Source organism: Lampris incognitus, chromosome 3, assembly GCF_029633865.1.
Source record: "Lampris incognitus isolate fLamInc1 chromosome 3, fLamInc1.hap2, whole genome shotgun sequence".
NCBI lineage: Eukaryota > Metazoa > Chordata > Actinopteri > Lampriformes > Lampridae > Lampris > Lampris incognitus.
Genome location: NC_079213.1, coordinates 52880450 through 52906563, shown reverse-complemented (window position 1 = coordinate 52906563; position 26114 = coordinate 52880450). Strand labels below are relative to the sequence as shown.

General features: G+C 36.5%; 1 protein-coding gene across 1 annotated transcript in view; it reads right to left on the bottom strand.

Moving 5' to 3' along the window:
* The window catches only part of lonp1 (lon peptidase 1, mitochondrial), a 132352-nt gene that overhangs the window by 95209 nt on the left and 11029 nt on the right, over positions 1-26114 (bottom strand). Inside the window, exons 8-12 of the mRNA XM_056276015.1 lie at positions 25864-25947; positions 25667-25735; positions 25401-25552; positions 21020-21158; positions 20547-20725 (exon numbers count right to left, since the gene is read on the bottom strand). Of these exons, the coding sequence (XP_056131990.1) occupies positions 20547-20725; positions 21020-21158; positions 25401-25552; positions 25667-25735; positions 25864-25947 (623 nt within the window). The remainder of the gene's footprint in view (positions 1-20546; positions 20726-21019; positions 21159-25400; positions 25553-25666; positions 25736-25863; positions 25948-26114) is intronic.

Sequence of the window (26114 nt, the reverse complement as noted above, 5' to 3'; positions counted from 1 at the left end):
AACATGTTTAATCCTACCACGTCTTCATCACAGAAGACAAACATGTCTAATCTTACTACGTCTTCATCACAGAAGACAAACATGTCTAATCTTATTACGTCTTCATCCCAGAAGACTCACGTCTAATCTTACTACATCTTCATCACAGAAGACAAACATTTTGAATCTTACTACGTCGTCATCACAGAAGACACAAACATGTTTAATCTTACTACGTCTTCATTACAGAACACGTGTAATCTTACTATGTCTTAGAAGACATACATGTTTAATCTTACTATGTTTTCATTACAGAAAAAACATGTTTAATCTTACTACGTCTTCATTACAGAAGAAACATGTTTGATCTTACTATGTCTTCATTACAGAAGACAAACATGTTTAATCTGATTATGTCTTCATTACAGAACACACGTTTAATCTTACTATGTCTTCATTACAGAAGAAACATGTTTAATCTTACTATGTCTTCATTACAGAAGACAAACATGTTTAATGTTACTATGTCTTCATTACAGAAGAAACATGTTTAATCTTACTATGTATTCATTACAGAAGAAACATGTTTAATCTTACTATGTCTTCATTACAGAACACACGTTTAATCTTACTATGTCTTCATTACAGAAGAAACATGTTTAATCTTACTATGTCTTCATTACAGAAGACAAACATGTTTAATGTTACTATGTCTTCATTACAGAAGAAACATGTTTAATCTTACTACGTCTTCATCACAGAAGACACAAATGTCTAATCTTACTACATCTTCATTACAGAAGACACACATGTTTAATCTTACTGTCTTCATTACAGAAGACGAACATGTTTAATTTTACTAAATCTTCATCACAGAAGACAAACATGTTTAATCTTACTACGTCTTCATTACAGAAGACAAACATGTTTAATCTTACTACGTCTTCATTACTGAAGACAAACATGTTTAATCTTACTAGTCTTCATTACAGAAGAAACATATTTAATCTTACCACGTCTTCATCACAGAAGACACAAATGTCTAATCTTACTACGTCTTCATCACAGAAGACACATATGTTTAATCTTACTATGTCTTCATTACAGAAGACGAACATGTTTAATCTTACTAAATCTTCATCACAGAAGACAAACATGTTTAATCTTACTACGTCTTCATTACTGAAGACAAACATGTTTAATCTTACGTCTTCATTGCAGAAGACAAACATGTTTAATCTTACTATGTCTTCATTACAGAGGACATACATGTTTAATGTTACTATGTCTTCATTACAGAAGAAACATGTTTAATCTTACTACGTCTTCATCACAGAAGACACAAATGTCTTATCTTACTACGTCTTCATTACAGAGGACACACGTTTAACCTTACTATGTCTTCATTACAGAAAACAAACATGTTTAATCTTACTACGTCTTCATTACAGAAGAAACATGTCTAATCTTACTACGTCTTCATCACAGAAGACACAAATGTCTAATGTTACTACGTCTTCATTACAGAAGACACATATGTTTAATCTTACTATGTCTTCATTACAGAAGACGAACACGTTTAATCTTACTAAATCTTCATCACAGAAGACAAACATGTTTAATCTTACTACGTCTTCATTACTGAAGACAAAAATGTTTAATCTTATGTCTTCATTACAGAAGACAAACATGTTTAATCTTACTACATCTTCATTACTGAAGACAAAAATGTTTAATCTTATGTCTTCATTACAGAAGACAAACATGTTTAATCTTACTACATCTTCATTACTGAAGACAAACATGTTTAATCTTACGTCTTCATTACAGAAGACAAACATGTTTAATCTTACTACGTCTTCATCACAGAAGACAAACATGTCTAATCTTACTACGTCTTCATCACAGAAGACAAACATGTCTAATCTTACTACGTCTTCATCACAGAAGATACACGTCTAATCTTACTACGTCTTCATCACAGAAGACAAACATGTTTAATCCTACCACGTCTTCATCACAGAAGACAAACATGTCTAATCTTACTACGTCTTCATCACAGAAGACAAACATGTCTAATCTTATTACGTCTTCATCCCAGAAGACTCACGTCTAATCTTACTACATCTTCATCACAGAAGACAAACATTTTGAATCTTACTACGTCGTCATCACAGAAGACACAAACATGTTTAATCTTACTACGTCTTCATTACAGAACACGTGTAATCTTACTATGTCTTAGAAGACAAACATGTTTAATCTTACTATGTTTTCATTACAGAAAAAACATGTTTAATCTTACTACGTCTTCATTACAGAAGAAATATGTTTGATCTTACTATGTCTTCATTACAGAAGACAAACATGTTTAATCTGATTATGTCTTCATTACAGAACACACGTTTAATCTTACTATGTCTTCATTACAGAAGAAACATGTTTAATCTTACTATGTCTTCATTACAGAAGACAAACATGTTTAATGTTACTATGTCTTCATTACAGAAGAAACATGTTTAATCTTACTATGTATTCATTACAGAAGAAACATGTTTAATCTTACTATGTCTTCATTACAGAACACACGTTTAATCTTACTATGTCTTCATTACAGAAGAAACATGTTTAATCTTACTATGTCTTCATTACAGAAGACAAACATGTTTAATGTTACTATGTCTTCATTACAGAAGAAACATGTTTAATCTTACTACGTCTTCATCACAGAAGACACAAATGTCTAATCTTACTACGTCTTCATTACAGAAGACACACATGTTTAATCTTACTGTCTTCATTACAGAAGACGAACATGTTTAATTTTACTAAATCTTCATCACAGAAGACAAACATGTTTAATCTTACTACGTCTTCATTACAGAAGACAAACATGTTTAATCTTACTACGTCTTCATTACTGAAGACAAACATGTTTAATCTTACTAGTCTTCATTACAGAAGAAACATATTTAATCTTACCACGTCTTCATCACAGAAGACACAAATGTCTAATCTTACTACGTCTTCATCACAGAAGACACATATGTTTAATCTTACTATGTCTTCATTACAGAAGACGAACATGTTTAATCTTACTAAATCTTCATCACAGAAGACAAACATGTTTAATCTTACTACGTCTTCATTACTGAAGACAAACATGTTTAATCTTACGTCTTCATTGCAGAAGACAAACATGTTTAATCTTACTATGTCTTCATTACAGAGGACATACATGTTTAATGTTACTATGTCTTCATTACAGAAGAAACATGTCTAATCTTACTACGTCTTCATCACAGAAGACACAAATGTCTTATCTTACAACGTCTTCATTACAGAGGACACACGTTTAACCTTACTATGTCTTCATTACAGAAAACAAACATGTTTAATCTTACTACGTCTTCATTACAGAAGAAACATGTCTAATCTTACTACGTCTTCATCACAGAAGACACAAATGTCTAATGTTACTACGTCTTCATTACAGAAGACACATATGTTTAATCTTACTATGTCTTCATTACAGAAGACGAACACGTTTAATCTTACTACGTCTTCATTACTGAAGACAAACATGTTTAATCTTACTAGTCTTCATTACAGAAGAAACATATTTAATCTTACCACGTCTTCATCACAGAAGACACAAATGTCTAATCTTACTACGTCTTCATCACAGAAGACACATATGTTTAATCTTACTATGTCTTCATTACAGAAGACGAACATGTTTAATCTTACTAAATCTTCATCACAGAAGACAAACATGTTTAATCTTACTACGTCTTCATTACTGAAGACAAACATGTTTAATCTTACGTCTTCATTGCAGAAGACAAACATGTTTAATCTTACTATGTCTTCATTACAGAGGACATACATGTTTAATGTTACTATGTCTTCATTACAGAAGAAACATGTCTAATCTTACTACGTCTTCATCACAGAAGACACAAATGTCTTATCTTACAACGTCTTCATTACAGAGGACACACGTTTAACCTTACTATGTCTTCATTACAGAAAACAAACATGTTTAATCTTACTACGTCTTCATTACAGAAGAAACATGTCTAATCTTACTACGTCTTCATCACAGAAGACACAAATGTCTAATGTTACTACGTCTTCATTACAGAAGACACATATGTTTAATCTTACTATGTCTTCATTACAGAAGACGAACACGTTTAATCTTACTAAATCTTCATCACAGAAGACAAACATGTTTAATCTTACTACGTCTTCATTACTGAAGACAAAAATGTTTAATCTTATGTCTTCATTACAGAAGACAAACATGTTTAATCTTACTACATCTTCATTACTGAAGACAAACATGTTTAATCTTACGTCTTCATTACAGAAGACAAACATGTTTAATCTTACTACGTCTTCATCACAGAAGACAAACATGTCTAATCTTACTACGTCTTCATCACAGAAGACAAACATGTCTAATCTTACTACGTCTTCATCACAGAAGATACACGTCTAATCTTACTACGTCTTCATCACAGAAGACAAACATGTTTAATCCTACCACGTCTTCATCACAGAAGACAAACATGTCTAATCTTACTACGTCTTCATCACAGAAGACAAACATGTCTAATCTTATTACGTCTTCATCCCAGAAGACTCACGTCTAATCTTACTACATCTTCATCACAGAAGACAAACATTTTGAATCTTACTACGTCGTCATCACAGAAGACACAAACATGTTTAATCTTACTACGTCTTCATTACAGAACACGTGTAATCTTACTATGTCTTCATTACAGAAGACAAACATGTTTAATCTTACTATGTCTTCATTACAGAAAAAACATGTTTAATCTTACTATGTCTTCATCACAGAAGACAAACATGTTTAATCTTACTACGTCTTCATTACAGAAGACAAACATGTTTAATCTTACTACGTCTTCATTACTGAAGACAAACATGTTTAATCTTACTAGTCTTCATTACAGAAGAAACATATTTAATCTTACCACGTCTTCATCACAGAAGACACAAATGTCTAATCTTACTACGTCTTCATCACAGAAGACACATATGTTTAATCTTACTATGTCTTCATTACAGAAGACGAACATGTTTAATCTTACTAAATCTTCATCACAGAAGACAAACATGTTTAATCTTACTACGTCTTCATTACTGAAGACAAACATGTTTAATCTTATGTCTTCATTGCAGAAGACAAACATGTTTAATCTTACTATGTCTTCATTACAGAGGACATACATGTTTAATGTTACTATGTCTTCATTACAGAAGAAACATGTTTAATCTTACTACGTCTTCATCACAGAAGACACAAATGTCTTATCTTACTACGTCTTCATTACAGAGGACACACGTTTAACCTTACTATGTCTTCATTACAGAAAACAAACATGTTTAATCTTACTATGTCTTCATTACAGAAGAAACATGTCTAATCTTACTACGTCTTCATCACAGAAGACACAAATGTCTAATGTTACTACGTCTTCATTACAGAAGACACATATGTTTAATCTTACTATGTCTTCATTACAGAAGACGAACACGTTTAATCTTACTAAATCTTCATCACAGAAGACAAACATGTTTAATCTTACTACGTCTTCATTACTGAAGACAAAAATGTTTAATCTTATGTCTTCATTACAGAAGACAAACATGTTTAATCTTACTACATCTTCATTACTGAAGACAAACATGTTTAATCTTACGTCTTCATTACAGAAGACAAACATGTTTAATCTTACTACGTCTTCATCACAGAAGACAAACATGTCTAATCTTACTACGTCTTCATCACAGAAGACAAACATGTCTAATCTTACTACGTCTCCATCACAGAAGACAAACATGTCTAATCTTATTACGTCTTCATCCCAGAAGACTCACGTCTAATCTTACTACATCTTCATCACAGAAGACAAACATTTTGAATCTTACTACGTCGTCATCACAGAAGACACAAACATGTTTAATCTTACTACGTCTTCATTACAGAACACGTGTAATCTTACTATGTCTTCATTACAGAAGACAAACATGTTTAATCTTACTATGTCTTCATTACAGAAAAAACACGTTTAATCTTACTACGTCTTCATTACAGAAGAAACATGTTTGATCTTACTATGTCTTCATTACAGAAGACAAACATGTTTAATCTGATTATGTCTTCATTACAGAACACACGTTTAATCTTACTATGTCTTCATTACAGAAGAAACATGTTTAATCTTACTATGTCTTCATTACAGAAGACAAACATGTTTAATGTTACTATGTCTTCATTACAGAAGAAACATGTTTAATCTTACTATGTATTCATTACAGAAGAAACATGTTTAATCTTACTATGTCTTCATTACAGAACACACGTTCAATCTTACTATGTCTTCATTACAGAAGAAACATGTTTAATCTTACTATGTCTTCATTACAGAAGACAAACATGTTTAATGTTACTATGTCTTCATTACAGAAGAAACATGTTTAATCTTACTACGTCTTCATCACAGAAGACACAAATGTCTAATCTTACTACGTCTTCATTACAGAAGACACACATGTTTAATCTTACTGTCTTCATTACAGAAGACGAACATGTTTAATTTTACTAAATCTTCATCACAGAAGACAAACATGTTTAATCTTACTACGTCTTCATTACAGAAGACAAACATGTTTAATCTTACTACGTCTTCATTACTGAAGACAAAAATGTTTAATCTTACTAGTCTTCATTACAGAAGAAACATATTTAATCTTACCACGTCTTCATCACAGAAGACACAAATGTCTAATCTTACTACGTCTTCATCACAGAAGACACATATGTTTAATCTTACTATGTCTTCATTACAGAAGACGAACATGTTTAATCTTACTACATCTTCATCACAGAAGACAAACATGTTTAATCTTACTACGTCTTCATTACAGAAGACAAACATGTTTAATCTTACTACGTCTTCATCACAGAAGACAAACATGTCTAATCTTACTACGTCTTCATCACAGAAGACAAACATGTCTAATCTTACTACGTCTTCATCACAGAAGATACACGTCTAATCTTACTACGTCTTCATCACAGAAGACAAACATGTTTAATCCTACCACGTCTTCATCACAGAAGACAAACATGTCTAATCTTACTACGTCTTCATCACAGAAGACAAACATGTCTAATCTTATTACGTCTTCATCCCAGAAGACTCACGTCTAATCTTACTACATCTTCATCACAGAAGACAAACATTTTGAATCTTACTACGTCGTCATCACAGAAGACACAAACATGTTTAATCTTACTACGTCTTCATTACAGAACACGTGTAATCTTACTATGTCTTAGAAGACAAACATGTTTAATCTTACTATGTCTTCATTACAGAAAAAACATGTTTAATCTTACTACGTCTTCATTACAGAAGAAACATGTTTGATCTTACTATGTCTTCATTACAGAAGACAAACATGTTTAATCTGATTATGTCTTCATTACAGAACACACGTTTAATCTTACTATGTCTTCATTACAGAAGAAACATGTTTAATCTTACTATGTCTTCATTACAGAAGACAAACATGTTTAATGTTACTATGTCTTCATTACAGAAGAAACATGTTTAATCTTACTATGTATTCATTACAGAAGAAACATGTTTAATCTTACTATGTCTTCATTACAGAACACACGTTTAATCTTACTATGTCTTCATTACAGAAGAAACATGTTTAATCTTACTATGTCTTCATTACAGAAGACAAACATGTTTAATGTTACTATGTCTTCATTACAGAAGAAACATGTTTAATCTTACTACGTCTTCATCACAGAAGACACAAATGTCTAATCTTACTACGTCTTCATTACAGAAGACACACATGTTTAATCTTACTGTCTTCATTACAGAAGACGAACATGTTTAATTTTACTAAATCTTCATCACAGAAGACAAACATGTTTAATCTTACTACGTCTTCATTACAGAAGACAAACATGTTTAATCTTACTACGTCTTCATTACTGAAGACAAACATGTTTAATCTTACTAGTCTTCATTACAGAAGAAACATATTTAATCTTACCACGTCTTCATCACAGAAGACACAAATGTCTAATCTTACTACGTCTTCATCACAGAAGACACATATGTTTAATCTTACTATGTCTTCATTACAGAAGACGAACATGTTTAATCTTACTAAATCTTCATCACAGAAGACAAACATGTTTAATCTTACTACGTCTTCATTACTGAAGACAAACATGTTTAATCTTACGTCTTCATTGCAGAAGACAAACATGTTTAATCTTACTATGTCTTCATTACAGAGGACATACATGTTTAATGTTACTATGTCTTCATTACAGAAGAAACATGTGTAATCTTACTACGTCTTCATCACAGAAGACACAAATGTCTTATCTTACTACGTCTTCATTACAGAGGACACACGTTTAACCTTACTGTGTCTTCATTACAGAAAACAAACATGTTTAATCTTACTATGTCTTCATTACAGAAGAAACATGTCTAATCTTACTACGTCTTCATCACAGAAGACACAAATGTCTTATCTTACTACGTCTTCATTACAGAAGACAAACATGTTTAATCTTACTACGTCTTCATTACTGAAGACAAACATGTTTAATCTTACTAGTCTTCATTACAGAAGAAACATATTTAATCTTACCACGTCTTCATCACAGAAGACACAAATGTCTAATCTTACTACGTCTTCATCACAGAAGACACATATGTTTAATCTTACTATGTCTTCATTACAGAAGACGAACATGTTTAATCTTACTAAATCTTCATCACAGAAGACAAACATGTTTAATCTTACTACGTCTTCATTACTGAAGACAAACATGTTTAATCTTACGTCTTCATTGCAGAAGACAAACATGTTTAATCTTACTATGTCTTCATTACAGAGGACATACATGTTTAATGTTACTATGTCTTCATTACAGAAGAAACATGTGTAATCTTACTACGTCTTCATCACAGAAGACACAAATGTCTTATCTTACTACGTCTTCATTACAGAGGACACACGTTTAACCTTACTGTGTCTTCATTACAGAAAACAAACATGTTTAATCTTACTATGTCTTCATTACAGAAGAAACATGTCTAATCTTACTACGTCTTCATCACAGAAGACACAAATGTCTTATCTTACTACGTCTTCATTACAGAAGACACACATGTTTAATCTTACTATGTCTTCATTACAGAAGACGAACACGTTTAATCTTACTAAATCTTCATCACAGAAGACAAACATGTTTAATCTTACTACGTCTTCATTACTGAAGACAAAAATGTTTAATCTTATGTCTTCATTACAGAAGACAAACATGTTTAATCTTACTACATCTTCATTACTGAAGACAAACATGTTTAATCTTACGTCTTCATTACAGAAGACAAACATGTTTAATCTTACTACGTCTTCATCACAGAAGACAAACATGTCTAATCTTACTACGTCTTCATCACAGAAGACAAACATGTCTAATCTTACTACGTCTTCATCACAGAAGATACACGTCTAATCTTACTACGTCTTCATCACAGAAGACAAACATGTTTAATCCTACCACGTCTTCATCACAGAAGACAAACATGTCTAATCTTACTACGTCTTCATCACAGAAGACAAACATGTCTAATCTTATTACGTCTTCATCCCAGAAGACTCACGTCTAATCTTACTACATCTTCATCACAGAAGACAAACATTTTGAATCTTACTACGTCGTCATCACAGAAGACACAAACATGTTTAATCTTACTACGTCTTCATTACAGAACACGTGTAATCTTACTATGTCTTCATTACAGAAGACAAACATGTTTAATCTTACTATGTCTTCATTACAGAAAAAACATGTTTAATCTTACTACGTCTTCATTACAGAAGAAACATGTTTGATCTTACTATGTCTTCATTACAGAAGACAAACATGTTTAATCTGATTATGTCTTCATTACAGAACACACGTTTAATCTTACTATGTCTTCATTACAGAAGAAACATGTTTAATCTTACTATGTCTTCATTACAGAGGACAAACATGTTTAATGTTACTATGTCTTCATTACAGAAGAAACATGTTTAATCTTACTATGTATTCATTACAGAAGAAACATGTTTAATCTTACTATGTCTTCATTACAGAACACACGTTTAATCTTACTATGTCTTCATTACAGAAGAAACATGTTTAATCTTACTATGTCTTCATTACAGAAGACAAACATGTTTAATGTTACTATGTCTTCATTACAGAAGAAACATGTTTAATCTTACTACGTCTTCATTACAGAAGACACACGTTTAATCTTACTGTCTTCATTACTGAAGACAAACATGTTTAATCTTACTAGTCTTCATTACAGAAGAAACATATTTAATCTTACCACGTCTTCATCACAGAAGACACAAATGTCTAATCTTACTACGTCTTCATCACAGAAGACACATATGTTTAATCTTACTATGTCTTCATTACAGAAGACGAACATGTTTAATCTTACTAAATCTTCATCACAGAAGACAAACATGTTTAATCTTACTACGTCTTCATTACTGAAGACAAACATGTTTAATCTTATGTCTTCATTGCAGAAGACAAACATGTTTAATCTTACTATGTCTTCATTACAGAGGACATACATGTTTAATGTTACTATGTCTTCATTACAGAAGAAACATGTTTAATCTTACTACGTCTTCATCACAGAAGACACAAATGTCTTATCTTACTACGTCTTCATTACAGAGGACACACGTTTAACCTTACTATGTCTTCATTACAGAAAACAAACATGTTTAATCTTACTATGTCTTCATTACAGAAGAAACATGTCTAATCTTACTACGTCTTCATCACAGAAGACACAAATGTCTAATGTTACTACGTCTTCATTACAGAAGACACATATGTTTAATCTTACTATGTCTTCATTACAGAAGACGAACACGTTTAATCTTACTAAATCTTCATCACAGAAGACAAACATGTTTAATCTTACTACGTCTTCATTACTGAAGACAAAAATGTTTAATCTTATGTCTTCATTACAGAAGACAAACATGTTTAATCTTACTACATCTTCATTACTGAAGACAAACATGTTTAATCTTACGTCTTCATTACAGAAGACAAACATGTTTAATCTTACTACGTCTTCATCACAGAAGACAAACATGTCTAATCTTACTACGTCTTCATCACAGAAGACAAACATGTCTAATCTTACTACGTCTCCATCACAGAAGACAAACATGTCTAATCTTATTACGTCTTCATCCCAGAAGACTCACGTCTAATCTTACTACATCTTCATCACAGAAGACAAACATTTTGAATCTTACTACGTCGTCATCACAGAAGACACAAACATGTTTAATCTTACTACGTCTTCATTACAGAACACGTGTAATCTTACTATGTCTTCATTACAGAAGACAAACATGTTTAATCTTACTATGTCTTCATTACAGAAAAAACACGTTTAATCTTACTACGTCTTCATTACAGAAGAAACATGTTTGATCTTACTATGTCTTCATTACAGAAGACAAACATGTTTAATCTGATTATGTCTTCATTACAGAACACACGTTTAATCTTACTATGTCTTCATTACAGAAGAAACATGTTTAATCTTACTATGTCTTCATTACAGAAGACAAACATGTTTAATGTTACTATGTCTTCATTACAGAAGAAACATGTTTAATCTTACTATGTATTCATTACAGAAGAAACATGTTTAATCTTACTATGTCTTCATTACAGAACACACGTTCAATCTTACTATGTCTTCATTACAGAAGAAACATGTTTAATCTTACTATGTCTTCATTACAGAAGACAAACATGTTTAATGTTACTATGTCTTCATTACAGAAGAAACATGTTTAATCTTACTACGTCTTCATCACAGAAGACACAAATGTCTAATCTTACTACGTCTTCATTACAGAAGACACACATGTTTAATCTTACTGTCTTCATTACAGAAGACGAACATGTTTAATTTTACTAAATCTTCATCACAGAAGACAAACATGTTTAATCTTACTACGTCTTCATTACAGAAGACAAACATGTTTAATCTTACTACGTCTTCATTACTGAAGACAAAAATGTTTAATCTTACTAGTCTTCATTACAGAAGAAACATATTTAATCTTACCACGTCTTCATCACAGAAGACACAAATGTCTAATCTTACTACGTCTTCATCACAGAAGACACATATGTTTAATCTTACTATGTCTTCATTACAGAAGACGAACATGTTTAATCTTACTACATCTTCATCACAGAAGACAAACATGTTTAATCTTACTACGTCTTCATTACAGAAGACAAACATGTTTAATCTTACTACGTCTTCATCACAGAAGACAAACATGTCTAATCTTACTACGTCTTCATCACAGAAGACAAACATGTCTAATCTTACTACGTCTTCATCACAGAAGATACACGTCTAATCTTACTACGTCTTCATCACAGAAGACAAACATGTTTAATCCTACCACGTCTTCATCACAGAAGACAAACATGTCTAATCTTACTACGTCTTCATCACAGAAGACAAACATGTCTAATCTTATTACGTCTTCATCCCAGAAGACTCACGTCTAATCTTACTACATCTTCATCACAGAAGACAAACATTTTGAATCTTACTACGTCGTCATCACAGAAGACACAAACATGTTTAATCTTACTACGTCTTCATTACAGAACACGTGTAATCTTACTATGTCTTAGAAGACAAACATGTTTAATCTTACTATGTCTTCATTACAGAAAAAACATGTTTAATCTTACTACGTCTTCATTACAGAAGAAACATGTTTGATCTTACTATGTCTTCATTACAGAAGACAAACATGTTTAATCTGATTATGTCTTCATTACAGAACACACGTTTAATCTTACTATGTCTTCATTACAGAAGAAACATGTTTAATCTTACTATGTCTTCATTACAGAAGACAAACATGTTTAATGTTACTATGTCTTCATTACAGAAGAAACATGTTTAATCTTACTATGTATTCATTACAGAAGAAACATGTTTAATCTTACTATGTCTTCATTACAGAACACACGTTTAATCTTACTATGTCTTCATTACAGAAGAAACATGTTTAATCTTACTATGTCTTCATTACAGAAGACAAACATGTTTAATGTTACTATGTCTTCATTACAGAAGAAACATGTTTAATCTTACTACGTCTTCATCACAGAAGACACAAATGTCTAATCTTACTACGTCTTCATTACAGAAGACACACATGTTTAATCTTACTGTCTTCATTACAGAAGACGAACATGTTTAATTTTACTAAATCTTCATCACAGAAGACAAACATGTTTAATCTTACTACGTCTTCATTACAGAAGACAAACATGTTTAATCTTACTACGTCTTCATTACTGAAGACAAACATGTTTAATCTTACTAGTCTTCATTACAGAAGAAACATATTTAATCTTACCACGTCTTCATCACAGAAGACACAAATGTCTAATCTTACTACGTCTTCATCACAGAAGACACATATGTTTAATCTTACTATGTCTTCATTACAGAAGACGAACATGTTTAATCTTACTAAATCTTCATCACAGAAGACAAACATGTTTAATCTTACTACGTCTTCATTACTGAAGACAAACATGTTTAATCTTACGTCTTCATTGCAGAAGACAAACATGTTTAATCTTACTATGTCTTCATTACAGAGGACATACATGTTTAATGTTACTATGTCTTCATTACAGAAGAAACATGTGTAATCTTACTACGTCTTCATCACAGAAGACACAAATGTCTTATCTTACTACGTCTTCATTACAGAGGACACACGTTTAACCTTACTGTGTCTTCATTACAGAAAACAAACATGTTTAATCTTACTATGTCTTCATTACAGAAGAAACATGTCTAATCTTACTACGTCTTCATCACAGAAGACACAAATGTCTTATCTTACTACGTCTTCATTACAGAAGACAAACATGTTTAATCTTACTACGTCTTCATTACTGAAGACAAACATGTTTAATCTTACTAGTCTTCATTACAGAAGAAACATATTTAATCTTACCACGTCTTCATCACAGAAGACACAAATGTCTAATCTTACTACGTCTTCATCACAGAAGACACATATGTTTAATCTTACTATGTCTTCATTACAGAAGACGAACATGTTTAATCTTACTAAATCTTCATCACAGAAGACAAACATGTTTAATCTTACTACGTCTTCATTACTGAAGACAAACATGTTTAATCTTACGTCTTCATTGCAGAAGACAAACATGTTTAATCTTACTATGTCTTCATTACAGAGGACATACATGTTTAATGTTACTATGTCTTCATTACAGAAGAAACATGTGTAATCTTACTACGTCTTCATCACAGAAGACACAAATGTCTTATCTTACTACGTCTTCATTACAGAGGACACACGTTTAACCTTACTGTGTCTTCATTACAGAAAACAAACATGTTTAATCTTACTATGTCTTCATTACAGAAGAAACATGTCTAATCTTACTACGTCTTCATCACAGAAGACACAAATGTCTTATCTTACTACGTCTTCATTACAGAAGACACACATGTTTAATCTTACTATGTCTTCATTACAGAAGACGAACACGTTTAATCTTACTAAATCTTCATCACAGAAGACAAACATGTTTAATCTTACTACGTCTTCATTACTGAAGACAAAAATGTTTAATCTTATGTCTTCATTACAGAAGACAAACATGTTTAATCTTACTACATCTTCATTACTGAAGACAAACATGTTTAATCTTACGTCTTCATTACAGAAGACAAACATGTTTAATCTTACTACGTCTTCATCACAGAAGACAAACATGTCTAATCTTACTACGTCTTCATCACAGAAGACAAACATGTCTAATCTTACTACGTCTTCATCACAGAAGATACACGTCTAATCTTACTACGTCTTCATCACAGAAGACAAACATGTTTAATCCTACCACGTCTTCATCACAGAAGACAAACATGTCTAATCTTACTACGTCTTCATCACAGAAGACAAACATGTCTAATCTTATTACGTCTTCATCCCAGAAGACTCACGTCTAATCTTACTACATCTTCATCACAGAAGACAAACATTTTGAATCTTACTACGTCGTCATCACAGAAGACACAAACATGTTTAATCTTACTACGTCTTCATTACAGAACACGTGTAATCTTACTATGTCTTCATTACAGAAGACAAACATGTTTAATCTTACTATGTCTTCATTACAGAAAAAACATGTTTAATCTTACTACGTCTTCATTACAGAAGAAACATGTTTGATCTTACTATGTCTTCATTACAGAAGACAAACATGTTTAATCTGATTATGTCTTCATTACAGAACACACGTTTAATCTTACTATGTCTTCATTACAGAAGAAACATGTTTAATCTTACTATGTCTTCATTACAGAGGACAAACATGTTTAATGTTACTATGTCTTCATTACAGAAGAAACATGTTTAATCTTACTATGTATTCATTACAGAAGAAACATGTTTAATCTTACTATGTCTTCATTACAGAACACACGTTTAATCTTACTATGTCTTCATTACAGAAGAAACATGTTTAATCTTACTATGTCTTCATTACAGAAGACAAACATGTTTAATGTTACTATGTCTTCATTACAGAAGAAACATGTTTAATCTTACTACGTCTTCATTACAGAAGACACACGTTTAATCTTACTGTCTTCATTACAGAAGACGAACATGTTTAATTTTACTAAATCTTCATCACAGAAGACAAACATGTTTAATCTTACTACGTCTTCATTACAGAAGACAAACATGTTTAATCTTACTACGTCTTCATTACTGAAGACAAACATGTTTAATCTTACGTCTTCATTACAGAAGACAAACATGTTTAATCTTACTACGTCTTCATTACTGAAGACATACATGTTTAATCTTACTACGTCTTCATTACAGAAGACAAACATGTTTAATCTTACTACGTCTTCTTCACAGAAGACACTCGTTTAATCTTACTACGTCTTCATTACAGAAGACACACATGTTTAATCTTACTACGTACTTACTTCTGGCTGGGTTAACGCTTGCAAAACTAACTGCCGCTGCCCAATGGATTGCTGCTAATTTTTGCTCTGTCGTTGACTCAGAAGCCCATTCTGTTTACAAGTTCAGAAATGTTTGCTTGTTTTCATTTTGTTTTTCATCTGACAATCCCGTATGTTTTTTGGCTACCAATTGTTTTATACCTGCCTACTGGTCTCCTGGCCTCCCCCAGCGACTGTTGTACTTCGGCGCCTACGTTTGGTACAACACCGGCAATAATGTGGATCAATGGGCTGTTCATATGGATTATTTCACCTGGATTATTTTATCTTTGATACTCCATCCAGTAACACCACTACTTCAATACACGTCAGCGGAACTTATTCAACTACGACCCCACCTCTCTGAGCCACCACCAGCACTGCAATTTCACCGAGATATAGTTCGACATTTTCGTCGGAAATACATTCACTGTGGATCCCGCCGGGGGCTTCAACTTCAATGACACAAAACCAATACGTTCCTTCTGGTCCTCCTTTCCTCGTCCCTCATGAAAATCCTGATGCACTGTTAACCACAGTGCACTAGCTGACCTAGCCAGGTCGGCTAGTGTCAAAACAGGAAAAAATAACCTTTCCGTCAGGTTTTTTAACATTTGCTCGCTAACCAACAAGGGACTCCTTCATGATCTACTGAATGACCTTACATTTGATTTCCTATGCTTGACTGGGACGTGGCAACAACCAAATGACTTTTCACAGTTTAATCAAACTATTCCTCCTGGGTTTGTGTACACCTGGAAATGCCGTGACACCGGCGGGGGGGTTGTGTCGCGATACTTTACAGTGAAAAGTGTCTTCTGTAACCGTGCCTGTGCATGTTTCATTTGAGTCCATTGCCCTACAAATCAATGGGCCAAATCCTACCATACTAGCCACTGTTTATCGACCACCGAAGCCCAATAACAATTTCTTAAATGAACTTTCTGTTTTTCTAACCTTTTTATTTTCTTTATCCCCCAATGTAATATTGCTGGGTGATTTTAATATACACATGGACAATGTCCACAATACTCTCACAAGGGAGTTTACATCATGCCTGGACAGATTTGGATTACAGCAATATATTGATTTTCCTACGCACTCTAAAGGACTCATACTTGATCTGATTAGCTGCTCTAGTGTAACTCCTCTTAAATGCAATGCATCTGATTTGCCCATTTCTGACCACAGGTTATTTTCATGCGATGTTAATTTAACAGTATCCAAAACAAATTTGTCATGCTCCATCTCATTCTGTAATATTAAGAATATTGATTTATCTGCTCTTTCTAGTGAAATTGATAACCTCCCCAGCAAAGACAATTTATCCACCCCGGACGAACTGGTCTCTCATTACAACGATGGCCTTTATAGTAGTATTTTAAACAATCTTGCTCATTTAAAAACCCGCTGTTTCCTTTACCCACCCTGCCCCTTGGTTTACACCTGCACTATGCCAGCTTAAAGCTAAAGGCCGTCGCCTGGAACACCTTTACATGAAAACTGGCCTTGTTGTTCATAAAGACATGTATAATGACCACATACTTCATTATAAGGAGGCTCTGTCCACAGCTAAATCATCTTATTACGCAAACTTAATTAGATCAGGCGAAGGGAACACTAGAACCGTTTTCGGGGATAAACAATATTTTACGGCCACCAGACACTCTTGCACCTCACCTGTATTCAGTTGCTCAATGTAATGCTTTTATTACCTTCTTTAATGCTAAAATTGAAAATATTCATCAGCAATTGACCTCGTCAAACAATACTCCATACAGTTCATCTTATTCACCCTCCTATGTTCCCCTCTGTTCTTCACTATCTAGTTTTAAACTCCCAACTGTTACAGAAATATCTGGTCTTATTCGCAAATCCAAATCATCTACCTGTCAGTTAGACCCCCTTCCTACTCATTTAGTAAAAGCCTGTCTACCTTCGCTATCCTCTTTAATAACTGATATCATACATTCCTCCCTTACCTTTGGTCTTGTTCCCTCATCTCTCAAAACAGCTGCAATAACTCCAATACTCAAGAAACCTGGTGCAGACCCCAACAATTTTAATAATTTTCGCCCAATCTCAAATTTACCGTTTCTTTCAAAAACACTTGAAAGAACAGTCGCATCTCAGATATACGCTCACTTGACTAACAATGATCTGTTTCAACAATTCCAGTCTGGTTTTCGCTCCATGCACAGTAGACAGCATTGGTGAAAACCACTAATGATCTTTTGATGGCAGCTGACTCTGGGCTCCTAACCATACTTGTCCTCCTTGATCTGAGTGCAGCCTTTGATACCATCTCACACAACATCCTCATAGAAAGATTAGCTTCCATTGGAATAACTGGCATCCCCACTGACTGGTTTAGATCATATCTCTCTGGCTGCACTCAGTTTGTCCAACTTAAAAATGTGAGATCTCAGTCCTTTCCTGTTACTACTGGTGTGCCCCAGGGCTCTGTATTGGGACCCCTTCTATTTGTTACTTATTTATTACCTCTTGGCCACATTTTCAGGAAATCTGGCATTCAATTTCACTGCTACGCGGATGACACCCAGCTTTATCTATCCACCAAACCTACCTCCACTCTTCTGCCCACTTCCCTTTCTGACTGCTTCTAGAAATTAAATCCTGGTTTTCATACCACTTCCTCAACCTTAATAGTGATAAAACTGAGGTCCATTTAGTTGGCACTAAATCTATTTTGGCCAAAACTGATAGTTTTTCTCTTAATACTGACAATTCTATAGTTCCCCCATAGCCTCAGGTTAACAGTCTTGGTGTCATCCTGGACAGCACATTATCTTTTGAAGCCCACATCAACAATGTTACTTGGTCTGCATACTTCCACCTACGCAATAATAATCATCTTTGGTCATCACTTACACCTAAAAGCACAGCCATACTCACTCACACCCTGGTTACATCACGTATTGACTACTGTAATTCTATCCTCTTTGGTCTTCCCCTCAAGTGTCTTCATAAGCTTCAATTGGTCCAAAATTCAGCTGCCCGTATCATTACCAGAACTCCTTCCATAGATCATATCACTCCAGTTCTTCAGCAACTCCATTGGCTTCTTGTTATATACTGTATTGACTTCAAGATCCTGCTCCTCACCTTTAAGGCCCTTAATAACTTAGCTTCTTCCTATCTTTCTGAACTCCTTCATATACACACTCTCAGATCCTCTTCTGCTCTCCAACTCACTACACCATCGGCCCACTTGACTACCATAGGGACTAGAGCCTTCAGTCGTTCTGCCCCCCGCCTATGGAACTCTCTCCCACAAGAAATTCACAACATTGACTCGCTTTCAACCTTCAAATCCCATCTCAAAACATACCTTTTCAAACTAGCATATTCAGTCTGATCCACGCTTCACTGAGTTTTGTGCAGATGTTGATTTTATACTTATCTGTTATGTTAACTTTTTATTGTCTACCCTTCTTTGTTTTGTTTTTTCGCTGTCTGATACAGTGCTGCTTTTTTTTACCGTGTTCTGTAAGGTGTCCTTGAGTGTTTTGAAAAGCGCCCACAAATAAAATGCATTATTATTATTATTATTATTATGTCTTCATTACAGAAAACAAACATGTTTAATCTTACTACGTCTTCATTGCTGAAGACACATGTTTAATCTTACTAAGTCTTCATTACAGAAGAAAAACATGTGTAATCTTACTATGTCTTCATTACAGAAGACAAACATGTTTAATCTTACTACATCTTCATTACTGAAGACAGCCAAGTACAACAGGGACTAACAAACAAAGTGGTAGCCCAATGTCACCTACTGTATATACACACAGCACATGTTACCTCTGTCTTTTGTGTGATGTTTGTGTGTGACATCTGAGCAAGCCACCAAGTCAAAGCACTGATATAAAATAAATCACATATCGATTTACCTCTAATACACTTACGTGCATGTAGGATGGCAGTCATGTGCAGCCTGCAGTTGTTCAGTGCACACCCTCCAGAATTAATTAACACTACGCGTCCATAAGGTGCAACACCCACACACACCGTGACAGCAGTATACAGCCAGTACACACTACTGATGCAATACTTACGTGCAGAAACAGAGAAGCTGACTAAGCTTGTGCCTGAACTGCCCCCAGGTGGACAAACTTGTACACCTCCAGTCAGACGACACGTATGCAGACACATATGTGAACCGTGCTGCTTACATGGCATAACAAGGATCATTTCTCCAAACCCGTGTTGTATCATTTCAGAAATGTCAGTAGTTTTTCTGAACAGTACTCTGCCAGCAGTAAAAGCAGTGGCACTTTCCTCACCGGTAAAGAAACATGTCCATACCTGTGGCCTTTAATCTCTGCCACGTCAGTCATGCCCCCTACGCTGAACCTGAAGTACTGTCTGTTGAGGGCTCTGGCGATGGAGCGGGCTATGGAGGTCTTCCCTACTCCAGGAGGGCCGTAAAAACACAGGATCTTCCCCTGGGTAGAGCCCCGCAGCTGGCTGACGGCAATGAACTCCTACAGACACACAAGAAAAACAGGAGGAAAACGAGAGAAACCATGAAAAACAGCATAATTAAGATTAAAAAAGATAACGACCTGGACACCTTAACACAGAGATGCAGACGCACAGCAGACAGGATACCAGACTGATGTAATGACACAGTAAAAAAAACACATTTAACAGAACATCTTTCTGAACTAGACTTGTTTTTTGTTAAACAACAGCAGCAAGCCATTCTCACAAGACAAGACACGACATGACGAGCAGAAGAAGACATGAATCTGAATAGACTGTGTCTACATATTAACCAGGATGCGTTTCTTGACATCATCCATCCCGTAGTGGTCTTCTTCCAGAACTTCTTTTGCTCTTTCCAGTGTCAAGTTCTCTTGACTGTTGGTGCCCCAAGGCATGCTGGTCAACCAGTCCAGATAGTTACGAGTCACACTGGAACACAACACATCTGTGTTTAGTTAACTCACTACGTATGCTGGTAAGTGTACACCCTGTTGGCTGTCTTCAGAAGACACATTCTCTACTGACACTTCAAGTAGTCTGTATGTAATTATAAACATGTTGTATGCTACCTACGTTATTCTGATCTGCTCCAACTTCTTAGGTGTAAAACATTATCCTCTAGACCAGGGGTGGGCAGTCTTATCCAGAAAGGGCTGGTGTAGGTGCAGGTTTTGCTCCAACCAAGCAGTTACACACCTGATCCCACTAGTCAACCAGCAGATTCTTTGCTGAGGAACTTGATTAGGAGACACAGGTGTGTAACTGCTTGGTTGGAACAAAGACCTTCACCTACACTGGCCTCTTCTGGATAAGACTGCCCACCCCTGGTCTAGAGGATAGGACTGTCCACCCCTGGTCTAGAATAAAAATTATTTACAGCTTAAGAAAGAACCCAGCCACTGAGGATGCACAAGCCAGTACATCCTTAGTGCCGGTCCCAAGCCCGGACAAATGGGGAGGGTTGCGTCAGGAAGGGCATCCGGCGTAAAATCTTTGCCAAATCAAATATGCGGATCATAAATAAGACTTACATACCGGATCGGTCAAGGCCCGGGTTACCAACGACCGCCACCGGTACTGTTAACCAGCAGGGTGTCGGTGGAAACTATGCTACTGTTGGGCGAAGGAGAAGGAGAGGGGGAAAGCATGTCCAGAGGCAGCTAGAGAGGAGGAAGGGTAGGCATGTGGAGGTGAGAGTTGGAACTTTGAATGCTGGCACTATGACTGGTAAAGGGAGAGAGCTGGCTGACATGATGGAAAGAAGAAAGGTAGGCATACTGTGTGTGCAAGAGACCAGGTGGAAGGGGAGTAAGGCCAGGAGTATCGGAGGTGAGTTCAAACTCTTCTACCATGGTGTGAATGGGAGGAGAAATGGGGTAGGGGTAATTCTGAAGGAAGAGTATGTCAAGAGCGTGCTGGAGGTGACGAGAGTGTCAGACAGAGTGATGAGTATGAAGCTGGAAATTGAAGGTTTATTGCTGAATGTTATCAGCGCATATGCCCCGCAAGTTGGGTGTGAGATGGATGAAAAAGAAGAATTCTGGAATGAGTTGGACGACATGGTGGAGAGGGTACCCAAGGAGGAGAGAGTGGTGATTGGAGCGGACTTCAATGGACATGTTGGTGAAGGGAACAGAGGTGATGAGGAGGTGATGGGAAAGTATGGAGTCAAGAAGAGAAATGTGGAAGGACAGATGGTGGTCGATTTTGCGAAAAGGATGGAAATGGCTGTGGTGAATACATATTTCAAGAAGAGGGAGGAACACAGGGTGACGTACAAGAGTGGAGGAAAGTGCACACAGGTGGACTATATCTTATGTAGAAGGCACCATCTAAAAGGGATTGGAGACTGCAAGGTGGTGACAGGGGAGAGCGTAGCTAGGCAGCATCGGATGGTGGTCTGTAGGATGACTTTGGAGACCAAGAAGAGGAAGCGAGTGAAGACACAGCCGAAGATCAAATGGTGGAAGTTGAAGAAGGAAGACTGTTGTGTGGAGTTCAGGCAGGAGTTAAGACAGGCACTGGGTGGTAGTGAAGAGTTGCCAGATGGCTGGACAACCACTGCAGAAATAGTGAGGGAGACAGCTAGGAAGGTACTTGGTGTGTCATCAGGACAGAGGAAGGAAGACAAGGAGACTTGGTGGTGGAATGAGGAAGTACAGCAAATTATACAGAGGAAAAGGTTGGCAAAGAAGAAGTGGGATAGTCAGAGAGATGAAGAAAGTAGACAGGAGTACAAGGAGATGCAGCGTAAAGCAAAGAGAGAGGTGGCAAAGGCAAAGGAAAAGGCGTATGGTGAGTTGTATGACAGATTAGACACTAAGGAAGGAGAAAAGGACTTGTACCGATTGGCTAGACAGAGGGACCAAGCTGCAAAGGATGTGCAGCAAGTTAGGGCGATCAAGGATAGAGATGGAAATGTGCTGACAAGCGAGGAGAGTGTGCTAAGGAATACTTTGAGGGGCTGATGAATGAAGAAAATGAGAGAGAGAGAAGGTTGGATGATGTAGGGATAGTGAATCAGGAAGTTCAGCGGATTAGCAAGGAGGAAGTGAGGGCAGCTATGAAGAGGATGAAGAATGGAAAGGCAGTTGGTCCTGATGACATACCTGTGGAGGCACGGAGATGTTTAGGAGAGATGGCAGTGGAGTTTTTAACTAGATTGTTTAACACAATCCTGGAAAGTGAGAGGATGCCTGAGGAGTGGAGAAGAAGCATACTGGTACCGATTTTCAAGAACAAGGGCGATGTGCAGAACTGTAATAACTACAGAGGTATAAAGTTGATCAGCCACAGCATGAAGATTTGGGAAAGAGTAATAGAAGCTAGGTTAAGAGGAGAGGTGACGATCAGCGAGCAGCAGTATGGTTTCATGCCACGAAAGAGCACCACAGATGCGATGTTTGCTTTGAGAATGTTGATTGAGAAGTATAGAGAAGGCCAGAAAGAGTTGCATTGTGTCTTTGTAGATTTAGAGAAAGCTTATGACAGAGTGCCGAGAGAGGAGGTGTGGTATTGTATGAGGAAGTCAGGAGTTGCAGAGAAGTATGTAGGAGTGGTGCAGGATACGTATGAGGGAAGTGTGACAATGGTGAGGTGTGCGGTTGGAATGACAGATGGGTTCAAGGTGGAGGTGGGATTACATCAAGGATCGGCTCTTAGCCCTTTCTTGTTTGCAATGGTGATGGACAGGTTGACGGACAAGATCAGGCAGGAGTCTCCATGGACGATGATGTTCGCGGATGACATTGTGATCTGTAGCGAGAGTAGGGTGCAGGTTGAGGAGAGCCTGGAGAGGTGGAGGTATGCACTGGAGAGAAGAGGAATGAAAGTCAGTAGGAGCAAGACGGAATACCTATGCGTGAATGAGAGAGAGGACAGTGGAATGGTCAGGATGCAAGGAGTGGAGGTGACAAAGGCATTTGAGTTTAAATACTTGGGGTCAACTGTCAAAAGTAACGGGGAGTGCAGTAGAGAGGTGAAAAAGAGAGTGCAGGCAGGTTGGAGTGGGTGGAGAAGTGTGTCAGGAGTGATTTGCGACAGAAGGGTATCAGCAAGAGTTAAAGGGAAAGTTTACAAGATGGTTGTGAGACCAGCTATGTTATATGGTTTGGAGACAGTGGCACTGACAAAAAGACAGGAGGCAGAGCTGGAGGTGGCAGAGTTGAAGATGCTAAGATTTTCACTGGGAGTAACGAAGAAGGACAGGATTAGGAACGATTATATTAGAGGGACCGCTCAGGTTGGACGGTTTGGAGACAAAGCAAGAGAGGCAAGATTGAGATGGCTTAGACATGTGTGGAGGAGAGATGCTGAGTATATTGGGAGAAGGATGCTGAATATGGAGCTGCCAGGGAAGAGGAGAAGAGGAAGGCCAAAGAGGAGGTTTATGGATGTGGTGAGGGAAGACATGCAGGTGGCTGGTGTGACAGAGGAAGACGCAGAAGACAGGAAGAAATGGAAACGGATGATCCGCTGTGGCGACCCCTAACGGGAGCAGCCGAAAGTAGTAGTAGTAGTACAGCTTAAGAAAGTGGAGTAGGAGTACAGTAGACTATGGTGGAGATAGTACTTCCTTTACCCCACTCTTCCGAGCCATCCTGGTCTCTGCTCCACCCCCTCTGCTGATCCAGGGATGGCTGCAGACTACCACACGTCTCCTCTGATACATGTGGAGTCACCAGCTGCTTCTTTTCTCCTGACAGTGAGGAGTTTCACCAGGGGGACGTAGCAAGTGGGAGGGTCATGCTATTCCCTCCAGTTCCCCCTCCCCCCTGAACAGGTGCCCCGACCGACCAGAGGAGGTGCTAGTGCAGCGACCAGGACACATACCCACATCCGGCTTCCCACCCGCAGACACAGCCAATTATGTCTGTAGGGATGCCCAACCAAGCCGGAGGTAACACAGGGATTCGAACTGGTGATCCCTGTGTTGGTAGGCGATGGAATAGACCGCCACCCTACCCGGGCGCCCGATAATACTTAATTTTTACAATAATATAAAAAGTGAGTTACAGTAAAGTGAAGGCCAAGTAGTACAAAGCAGAATATGAACGGCATCACAGCACTGTAGCAGCACTGCAGCAGCACAGCAATGACTAGTAAAGTGGTCACACAATGAAACAGAAGTGAATGCAGTAAAGATCACAGTAAAGTCATGTGTAGACCAACTTAAACTCAGAAGAATGATTATCCAGCAGCCCCAGTTTGTTCAGCTCTTCATTGATGACGTCCAGAATGTGATGGGGAACAGCTTTATCTTTCAGTCTCTCTCTGAACTTCTCCTCAATGGCTTCCTTGTCCTCCTTCTCTAAACCCAGCTCCTTAAACAAACCAACATGAACACTGTTCATCACACACATTACATAGATAAGATTCTGCACATCTTCTGGAGGGAGCAGGGGTGCAGTGAAAAACTACATAAAATATTTCTATACCTTCTTTATGATCTTGAGCTGTTCCTGTAACAAGTACTTCCTGTGGGTCTGCTTGATCTTCTCCTCCACCTAGGACACAAGCAGCAGAAAGAGTGGGGGACAAACAGGAACTAGCTAAGTTGAAGAGCAAATGTCGATGTGATTGTGATCACGGATCACAACAACTGACAGTCACAGACAGTAGTGAGCTGACTGACCTCTCGTCCCAGGCGCTGCTGGAGTTTACTGAGCTCGTATTCCTTCTTCAACAGAGACAGCGCCTTGTACAAACGCTTGGGGATCTAGGCAGAGCGCGTAGGCAGCACATACAGACACGTATGAACACATGGAACCAGTTTAAATGTGTTCACACTTTTCCTACTTGTATATTGTGCAATATATTTCTGTACAATCTAACAATAATTTATAATGTGCAGCTACACCTGACCAGTGAAAGCTGGTCTTGTAC